General features: G+C 32.2%; 1 protein-coding gene across 1 annotated transcript; it reads left to right on the forward strand.

Annotated features, from left to right (window-relative positions):
• The first annotated feature begins 2,274 nt into the window (after positions 1-2,274).
• Positions 2,275-5,117, forward strand: LOC144556821 (transcription factor BHLH3-like). The gene is made up of 4 exons (XM_078305275.1): positions 2,275-2,943; positions 3,320-3,481; positions 3,787-3,954; positions 4,578-5,117. Exons 1-4 carry the CDS (start codon positions 2,437-2,439, stop codon positions 4,662-4,664), a joined length of 924 nt encoding a protein of 307 aa, XP_078161401.1. The 5' UTR covers positions 2,275-2,436; the 3' UTR covers positions 4,665-5,117.
• The last annotated feature ends 5,784 nt before the right edge of the window (positions 5,118-10,901 follow it).

The raw sequence follows: 10,901 nt of genomic DNA on the forward strand, positions 1-10,901 counted from the left end.
ACAATAGAACACTCGCTTACAATTTCAAAATAAAAAGAACAAAATTAGAGGCGGATGTCGGTCCATATAATTTATAGTAAAATGTTACAAATACATAAAATTGACTCTCCATTCTTAGCATGAAAATTATATATAATTGATTTCCATTTACGTTTGACTTTCATAGTTTAAAAGTCAGGCTCCGCTACTGAACAAAATCTAAAAAAAAGCTTGGTGAAGAAGCTTAATTAGTTTTAGCAGAAGGAAAGCTGCTTAGGAGACCCACCAAAAAAGAACACTAAGAAAGGTAATTTAATTAAGAAGAGACCGTCACTGACTGAACATTAATAGCAGTTTTGGTCTAAATGACAGCCACTAAAGTTTAATGGGCTGCTGATCCAAATTCTCTGTCTCTTGATATTCGACAACTTATATATATATTTTATGTTTCAATCTTTCAAGCTAAATTTTCTAATTCGGACATTACTGTATGCTAAAAAGTTACAATCTTTTGACTCTCTACCGTTTACTGTTGGAAGCTTATTATATTTTACCTATGTTTGCATATTCATCTTAAATGATCGAGTCTGTTATCTGCAAGGCGGATATAAATTTTTTATCGGGAACAAAAAAATATCGAATCGGATTTAAATCCATTAACTAATTAGATACTCGATAAAAAAATAATACTTTGACTTATACTTTTCAATTTTCGGACTTATAATTTATGATGTTTTAACTTATAATTTTAATTACCAATCATAATTTAAGAAATTTATTTTGATCTTAACACAAAATATAACCTGAATTACAAATCAAACATTTAGAGGGGAGGAAAAGTTTTCATAGAAGGTAAAGTCGATCGGTACCGATAGATCATTACTAAAACTTAAAATTCAGGAGAGCGGCTACCTCTTTTCTATGCTGGGTCCGCTTCTGATTATCTGTATTGTTTTTTTTTGAAAAAAAATATGGGTCTAACCGGTGTTATCTGTATTGCTAAGTTTTTGTTTCTAACATATATAGAATTAGGATCAAAATTTACAAATAAGCTTAAGTTCTATAAGAAAAAGATACGGCATAGCCACGCAAGTACAAAACGAAAGGACAAGGACATCAAAATTGAGCTCCATATTTGATTATGTTTTAAACGTTTAATCAACGTATATATAACATTATTTCAATTTTTAGAGTTTTCTAAAAATTAATTTAAAAATATTTCAAGAAGACCATCAAAAGTTCGAAATATTTATTGTCAAAACCGTTATATTGCATTCACAAAACATAATTAGAACTCTATTCTTATGCTAATCCAAAGAGATGTGTTATGCTTAAAAAAAATCTTAAAACCAATCACAGGCATTTGATGGACATTAGACTAAATTCAGTCTGACAATAGATAAAAACCGTTCGATTTCATGTCAAGATTCACACATCCACTTAAATATTCGTTCTGAACTTCTATCAGTTATACACAAATCGAGATGGGAATCAAACGACTCTGATTAAACATCACACCGCTCTCCCCTCTCTCAACAATACGGGATGTTAACGGTGAATCCTATAAAAATGATGCGCGTAGATGCGTAAACACTGATTTTTTTATTGATAGAAAAAAATAAAAATAAATAATTGATTGTGGGGTACACTTTCGTGAAATGTTGAAAAATAGAAAAAACGTTATGGTTTATAACGTCCAGGACACTGTAGCTGGACGTTATAAACCATAACGTCAAGTTAATCCGATCGTTAATGATCACTAATTAATTAAAAACATTGTAGCTGGATGTTATGGTCTATGAAGTCCAGCTATGATGTTTTTTTGCTATAGTTTGTTGTGCCAAAAAGAAAATAAGGGAAAAAAAGCAAGAGAAAAATACTGTAGCTGAACTTCATATACCATAACGTCAAGTTACAATATTTTTGTTAATTAGAAATTATTAGCGATCAAATTAGCTGGACGTTATGATTTATAACGTCCAGCTATAATGTCCTGAACATTACAAACTATAACATTCTTCGTATTTTTTTAAATCTAGCAAAACGGTTTTTCATTATCAATATTTTATTTTTATTTTTTCTATAATAAAAAAACCGGTGCGTAAACGTTGGTACCACCACAAAAAAAGTTGGTACCAACCAAAACCCATGCTATCCTACGTCGCTATTTCACATCATATAGGCCATCTTAGCATTCTAGCGTCTAACGAATAAAATAACATACATCAGTTTCATTTATTACAAAGGAATAATTGTCGCTCCTTGCCTTTATATATTACTTCCCTTTCTAGCTTAGCTCGGCGTACAACCATTCTCTCATACTTGCTTTCTTCTTCACTTCCCTCGTTCCCTCGATAAAAGAACCAAAACCAAAACCAAAACCAAAAACAAAAACAAAAACAAGCTTCCTTCCTTCCTCCGGCCTGGCCTTTGGTTATCTCCGGTTCATCTTAGTCAATGGAGCTAGATGACCATAGCTTCTTAGAAGAGCTCCTCTCTCTTAGAAGAGACACATGGGAGGCCTTCCCGGTCGGAATGGGGGAGCTCTTCTCCAGTGATGGCGCTCTCGATTACTTCCACGAGGCCAACTCGACAGTTGTTCTCCCCAGTTTCCCGGCCTACGAGAACCCTCCAGTTCAACCAGCGGTGTCGACCTTTGACTGCCTCAGCGAGGTTTACTGTCCCTTCGGTGGAGACCCGCTCGGGCTGGTCAATGGAGGGGACGGTAGAGGCTTGACTGGAGAGGAGCAGCAGGGACAAGTGCATGGTGTTGTGTGCAAGGTGGAGTCCGGGCAGAGCGTACTGGAGTCTCCAGTTTTGTTTGGGATGGGGGTGTGTGGAGAAAGAAAGAAGAAAAAAGTAGAAGGGATGCCATCAAAAAACCTCATGGCCGAGCGCCGCCGCCGAAAAAGGCTCAATGATCGCCTATCAATGCTTAGATCCGTAGTACCTAAGATTAGCAAGGTAGTCTTAGTGTTAAGCATTCTTAATTTTATATCATTTATAATTGATTTTGGTTTAAACTAATTGTGCATGACTGATAGTTGAAAATGTGATTGGAATTGTGGTTCCCACTCTAACAAGAGGAATATTTCTGGCACATTTACTATTACTAGAAAATACCAATACTTCTTTACAGTTTAGACTGATAGATGAATAATACATTACTATGTCAAAATAAGTGTACTAGCTCAAATAGTATAATGAATAGAAAACAATTATTTCGTAAAATAATGTATTATTTTTCTAGAAAATGCACATTTGCAACCCAAGGTATAATGCTGAAATTTGTAACAAAATAATTTTCTTTTGTTAATAATACATTTGTGTGTATTTGCAGATGGATAGGACATCAATACTAGGGGACACAATAGATTATATGAAAGAGCTGCTTGAGAGGATCAAGCAGCTACAGGAGGAAATGGAGATCGAATCAGATTCGCCGAACATGCTAGGTCTGTTCAGGGACTCAAATGAGATGCTTGTTAGAAACTCTCCCAAGGTCCGATCAATTTTCAATCTTATTTTATTTTCCCAAAGTTGAAACAAGTATTTTTGCACATTATACCTGTAGAGTAGTGTATTTTTGCACATTTTCCCAAAGTTTAATTATATTTATATTGATTATGTTTGTGTTATTTTCAACTAAGATCTAATTGGTCACAACTCCCAAAAGGTTTGGTCAAGTGAAATTGACAACACCCGGAGAAAATGGTGGAGTAGATTTCTTGCTTTTGTTCATCAAAACTAATAAAGTAAAAAACCCAATTTGTCTTTTTTCTTATGTTTTCTTTGTTACCATTGTAGTTTGATGTGGAGAGAAGAGAGGGAGATACTAGAGTTGAAGTCTGTTGTGGGGCAAAACCAGGCCTCCTGCTTTCTACAGTGAACACGCTTGAGGCTTTGGGGTTGGAAATACAACAATGTGTCATAAGTTGCTTCAGTGATTTTGCTATGCAGGCCTCCTGCTCTGAGGTATTTAATATTTTATGCCTATGCTTCATTTCTTTTTATATGTAGAACCTGTTAAATCATTGTAATAGAGGACAATAGTCCCTGGCAGGTTTCTGGGGGCTGTGGTATCTATATTCTTTTTTCAAGTTTCCATGGAGGGGCCTAATGAGTTAGTGTAGGATAATTTCAAATTTATGACATGTTATCCTTGACCTGGAAAGTATTAGCCTTACAAAAATTATGAACTTTAAAGGGCAAAATTGCTAATTTTCAATTTATAGGGCCCACCTTTGGCTACCTTTCTCTCCACCAGTGTTTTTTGGTGAATGTTTTTGTCATTTGTGTTCTAAAATCAATGTCCACTGATTTGAACAAAAGAGTAGTGTTATGTGTAGTTTTCTGTAATAGTTGATTTGGTGGAAACTCAGGATAAGGTAGTGAGGGATATTATAGCTGTCTTAGTTATGTACAATATGGCTTATTTTTCTTTATATGGAATTGTTTCCAGAAAATGTTGGGTTTCTTTTGCTAATGAGGGGAATGTTGGATGTTACTTGTGAAAAGGTTTTAATCATTGAGTGTGTTTTGCAAAACTAGTACCCCACATTGGTGACATTTTTCTCTTGTTTACGATCACTGATCAGGACATGCAAAGGAGGGAATTGGTGAGTACAGATGAGATAAAACAAACGCTGTTTCGCAATTCCGGCTATGGAGGCAGGTGCTTGTAGAAAAGCCGGCACAAAAAGAATGGGGAGATGATTGTAGACACCGTAATGCCTAAGAAAAATGGTTTACCTCGCACCTGGGTTCGATCGCCTCCTGACATGCAGTGCATGTAGGTGTTCAGATTAGTATCTTATGACCCTACACAAAATTCAAGCTCCTAAAATGATTTTGTATCACCATCTGATGAATTGCTGACATGTCATGGTGCGACCGTATCTGGATGCTAGCTAAACCATTTACCTCTCTGCTTGATGTTTGATCTCCCCGTATTTCTACGAGACCACTTGATTTATTTAACTAACAACTGGTAGCTAGTTTCAGAATGTATTTCTACTTGAATCATCAAATGTGAAGTTGACCAGTCGGAAAACTTTATTGGTTTATATTTTGTAGGTTTAAATAGCTGTTAACTCAAAGATTTGTACTTTGTTTACATAAATGTTGTTGTTAATTCATGGCAGATCTATAAGATATGGTTGGTATCCAACTTCGTATCTAAAAAATTCTTCTTTAGGCCCACTCGTGGTGATTTTTTAATTTCTGGATTAAACAAAGAATGACAATATTTGATAGTGCAATTAGTACCACAGGGTGGCTAGTACAGCTTGTACCAGTGAATATAATATGGTAACAACATGTTGTTTTAAAAAAATGTGCCCCAATAATGTACTTGTAAATTAATTTCGTTTAAGCAATTTATTATTTGCTGTGCAATTAAACTTGCAAGTAGGGCCGACTCCAATTTGAGTTTTGAGTTTGAATAAGATTCGAATTGGTTTGATTTGTCTGAGAACGAACTAATTTTGAATCGAATTAATTGCGAACTATAATTTTTTTGTAATTGAAGTCAATCGAATTACGAACTACAATTTTTTTGGCAGCACTAGTTATATCGATAGTTTAAGCATTAGTTTCTTTCGAGCGGAACAAAATTCACATAGTTTTCTTTTTACCTTTCACGAATTCACAATGGTAGATTATGGGTCAGCTCAAGAATCCCTTACCTTTTACGCTGTTGGATTGATTAAAATCACAGCATAAATCTAGTCAAATGAAACTTATTTCATTGTTAATTTGTTATGCTGGTGAAACATTTTTCTATTATAATTTACCATTATATTAAAAATTTTAAACTCTGATATAAGTTCGGTTCCTGCATTATTAAAGATTAATAGTTGAATCCTTTAGTTGTATTATTTGAGATTCGAACCTAAATAGTTTGCGAATCAATTTCGAACAAAATATATCCAGTTTGAGTTTGATTTTAATAAGATTCGAACTGATATGGTTTGATTTGTTTCAGAATGAACTAATTTGAAATCGAATTAATTGCAAACTTTTTTCGAATCCAACTCAAATTAAATCACGAACTAGAGACTTTTTGTGCAGCCCTACTTGCAAGCTCCAGAAAAAGCATGCAATTGGATTCCTTGTTGCATTATGTTGTGGTATCGACAAGAAGACAACAATTTGGTGAAGGACAACAATTTGGTGTACAAGTTGGTCACAACAGTGTAAGTGAATTGATTTTACATTGCTCCTTTCTGAATTGCTTCTAGATTTAGAAAAATACATTTGAAAAACTACGTTTAACGCTTTGTTTATTCAAATGTCGCAGTACTTACCAGACAGGATGTGGGGGGTTGATTAAGACTTCATGGTTTCCTCTTTATTTTTTTTTATTTATTTTTTAATCTTTTTATCTTTTTTGCCTCATATTTAATAGCAATGGCAACTTAATCCTCTTATTGATAATTATTACAATATCATACCCAAATGATTAGAATCTTCATCTATGATGGATCCTTAGAGGTAATTTTCCTTTTTCTTGGTAGAGAAAAACTTTACTTTTAGCTTAGAAGTAAATAAAGCTGTTTGTTTGAAAATTAGTTGGCACAAAAGTCAAAAGGTATTGTAAAGGGATAATTTTAGTGAACATCCAACCTTTTACGATGCATATATTAAAAAAATATTATTTAAAATAAAAAGTAAAATTGTAAATATATTCTCAATTACTTAGATAGGGTGCGTATCAAATTTGGATCCATGAAAGACGTTCGACATTTCATTAGAGAAGAAAATTAGTCATGGAACGTCATTACACATCACGTCACGTGTGTCAATTATGTGACGTGACTCGTGACGTGATCGCATTCGAGCGAAAGTTACACGTCACGTCACGTCACACGAATCACTCACGTCACGTCATGTCACGGGGTTACATCACGTTGCGTCACGGTATGAAACATAGAGTATCCAACTTTTTTGATATGCATAGAATATTCATGTTTCTCTTTTAGTGTAGGTTCAATAATAGTATAATACTGATACTCATGTAGTATTGGTTTTTATTTTCTCTAGTTTAGTCTAATGTATATTTATAATTTGAATTTTTAGAGTAATATCAGATGTCAATGATCTTTCTTAAAAAAAAAATGCAACAATATGTACTTATTTTAGAATTTTTCATATTTTCATATTTTTTTTTGAATTTTCAACAATTTAAATTAAAATATAATTTTTTTTGATGTGACTAATTTACGTCACGTACGATCACGGGGTGACGTGACCATTCGGTGAGAGATATTTTGAGTAAAGTTTCTCCAAGAAAAATAGGATTTTATTTTATTTTTCAAAGATTTTTTTTTGAGTAAAGTTGAAGATCAAGCTATCTATTTAATACTCTTGTAATTATAACAAAGCATTTGCAAAGATTTATTTTTTGAAAGAAATAATTTATACAATAATATATTTTCACTTTACAACATGTAACTTCTTCCTCAGCACCCAAGCCTTACTCCCACACATATATATTACTTTTAGCCACTAGATCAAAGCTAAATGTGATCTAACAATTCTAAAATTCTAACCATTGCTACTGCATATTAACAATTATATAATTCTAACAATTTCCACTAGACCAATGGTTTCCTGCCACTGCATATTATTAAAACTTTCTCTAAAAATTCTGACAATTGCATATCGTGCCGGATGCATTCGAACACGAACAGTAGAAATTAAGTGAGCAAGTTGTAAAACTTTTTAATTATTGGTACGAATAGAATACAAAATTTGATACGACTTGATATGCGCTGTTGCCTGTTGGCTTAAATAAGACATCAATAGGGGTCAAAGATAGGTAATTAATAATTAACCACAAAATCTCCTATTAACGAGGGAAATCAGTGAAAATTAGGTATTAGGTGGTGATTTGCACCTACTTCCCCATCAAGTGGGCATGGCGCCACAAAATAAGACGCACAGTTCCCGGGTCCTCTGATTTTGAGATCCATGCATCTTTGACTGTTAAGTGTTAATTGAGTAGGTAGTTTTTGTTTTTAAAGATAATCAGAAATCAGTTCAAAATATAGATAAAAAAATATATAATAAAATCAGGATACAACGTGTGACAAGCGCACGAGCAGATGTGGAGCGATTGGATCGTACGGTACCAATTATCAATCAATCCGTGGTTGTCTTTCAAAAGTCAAGTTCATTTTCATAGAAATTTAATATAGTACCAGATGATATTTCCCCTTTCAAAATATGGTACTGCAAAATCTGTGATTAAGGTAGCATGTTCCATTTTGATTTTGATTAGATTGGATATTTATTTTGGTGAGAGCAACTGCGATTTTTTTATTATTAAAGGATTATGTATACTTTAGCATCTTTTAAATATTAATTTTAAGAAGATAATTATATTTGTGCTTCTTCGTAAAGAGATGAGAGCTCGTATCCAGTGTTGTAAAAAACAGTTTTAACGGCCGATTAAATGCCTGTTTAATCGTTAACGGTGGCCAAATCGTTTTGAATACATTAATCGGACGTCTGTTTGCAGATTTTTCCGGGTAATCGGTCGATTATTTCCGATTATTCTGTTTATTCCCGTTTAATCGTTCATTTATTTCAGTGAATATTTTTTTTCATATTTTTTTTCCTGTGACTGTGTGTGACAATAAGTTTCATAAATTTTATATTGTAATTTTATTTGTACTTGGATATACATCCAATATCTTATATATATATTTTTTCATTTTACTTATTTGAAAATTAATTAATTCTTCTATTTTTATATAACATCTATTTTTCTTAATTACTGATGTAATTTTTTCAATTAGTACGCTATGTTCATATGTAAAAATTAAGTTGTCATCATAAATTAAATTTAGTAATTTTATATTGGAATGCTTCATTTCTTTCAAATAATATTTTATTAATATTTAAAAAACTTAATTCTCAATTTTTTTTATATTAAATAAATGTGTAATTACACATGTAAAGTGCGTATGTATTGTTAAGAAGAAATAAGGGTAGTGATATGTTATAATAATGAAATTAAGTTAAATTAAGTTTATTTGGTAAGTTTGATGAGTTAAATAAATCATTTTTAATAAATTATGAATATATACACATAATTTTAATGAAAACGATTAATCGTTTCGTATAATTCTGATTAATCAGCTACATACCGATTAATTACTTGACGATATCTCGTCTATCCAATGACCCATACTGTTTGTATCACTGCACTAAGTCTGTAGTTCTAGAGTAACTATGTTAGTATAGAGTTAATTCGATGTTATGTTTGTATGTTAATTGAGGAGGGTTCAAATGCCTCCATGTTTTTGTGCCTCCATCATGCCTCCATCTCTCTCCATCATTTTCAAAGTTCAAACAGTCGATCCGAACCGCTCAACCTAACCTCCATACTAAAATATGTTTGGAGACCAAATTTTATATTTTTAGGAATTTTTTTACTATTTTCTTAGATATGTACAAAATCAGTAAATCTGAACCATCTAAAAACAGTATTTTTTTACCTATCTAAAAAAATAGTAAAAAAATTCCTAAAAATATAAAATTTGGTCTCCAAACATATTTTAGTATGGAGGTTAGGTTGAGCGGTTCGGATCGACTGTTTGAACTTTGAAAATAATGGAGAGAGATGGAGGCATTTGAACCCTCCTCATGTTAATTTGAGGGCATCTATATATGCGACATTAATGTTTATATGTACAAGTTTCAAAAAAGGGGATGGCAATTAGTTACTATGTGTTTATTTTATTTTATTGTTAATTGAATAAGTTTCAAATCATTCCCAAAAAAAATCCACACCCAGAGAGGAGAGAAAAATCATTTCTAATAACGTATGTTGTTATTAGAGCTGTTTAGAATGCTATTCAATTATAAGTTCGTGAGTTTCTACACAAAAGCGTTATTTCTGTCACTAAATTTAAGGTTAATTCTCCTAAACCGTATTTTAATATCAACACTAAATTTTTAATGTTAAAAAAATAGTTAAATTTTGAACATGTGACTTTATATATGAATAGTACTGAGTCTTGTTGAAAATTTTTGGCGAAAGATTTCACTTTTTGTTATTGCTTTATCATGACAAATCTTTATGAGTAAGATTTGGGTGCTATAGATATAACAAGGTCATTCGTGCTACGACCTTAAAAACTTATCATATAAATCTCAAACTTTGATTTTTTTGTGTGAAAGGTTACAAATTTATAATTTGAATAAGAAATTCTTTATGAATATTAAAAAGTGGATGGCTTATACTTCTTAATCTTTATCTTAATAATTATTGAGATGACATTCAACTTTTTACTCAAAAAAATAATAATAAATATACAGTGGTATAATTTGATCACTATATTTTAGAGAGACTGTTTTAGACATATCGAAATTTTTTCTCTTCAATCTATTTTTTTGTATTTTGTCTTTTTTACTTAAAAGATAATGGGTGTTTGAATTACCTCAGATACAAAAAAAAGTACCATTTTTTGTGCTTCTTTATAACAACTTCAGTACAGATAATCGTCTTGCTTTTTATATTTTACGAGGTTTTAGCGTTTTGAAAAGAGAAAAAAATACTTATTTTTCTCCACAATTTTTTTTGAAAAAAGGGCAATAAAGCCCATTTCATTTTCATGAAACCAAAGGTTAATTTACAACCAATTCAAACATGCAAATTAATCCTCACTGATCTCCTAATAGATCATTCAGCCAGAGAAAAATCAAATAAAAGATAAACGCTCTACGTTTAAGAACCCACCACAACACAGTAATAGAGAAGAAGTTTTCTAAGATTCAGCCACTGACATTTGGGCTGAAGTAAGTATAAACATCACCTAAAGGCGCAAAACACAAAATGTTTGTATTCATCGTCATTCAACTGGAGACCCAGTACCCCTCTCTAAAGGCACCATCATAAGAGCCTGTTCACC

The sequence above is a fragment of the Carex rostrata genome, chromosome 7 (assembly GCF_964058835.1).
Source record: "Carex rostrata chromosome 7, lpCarRost1.2, whole genome shotgun sequence".
NCBI classification, from domain to species: Eukaryota; Viridiplantae; Streptophyta; class Magnoliopsida; order Poales; family Cyperaceae; genus Carex; species Carex rostrata.

What these genes read in the sequence shown, in the direction of transcription:
- LOC144556821 (XM_078305275.1), top strand. Translation starts at nt 2,437, where the DNA reads ATGGAGCTAGATGACCATAGCTTCTTAGAAGAGCTCCTCTCTCTTAGA. An exon ending in TAGTACCTAAGATTAGCAAG is followed by an intron (nt 2,944 to 3,319) that starts GTAGTCTTAGTG and finishes GTGTATTTGCAG; the next exon opens with ATGGATAGGACATCAATACT. An exon ending in TTGTTAGAAACTCTCCCAAG is followed by an intron (nt 3,482 to 3,786) that starts GTCCGATCAATT and finishes TTACCATTGTAG; the next exon opens with TTTGATGTGGAGAGAAGAGA.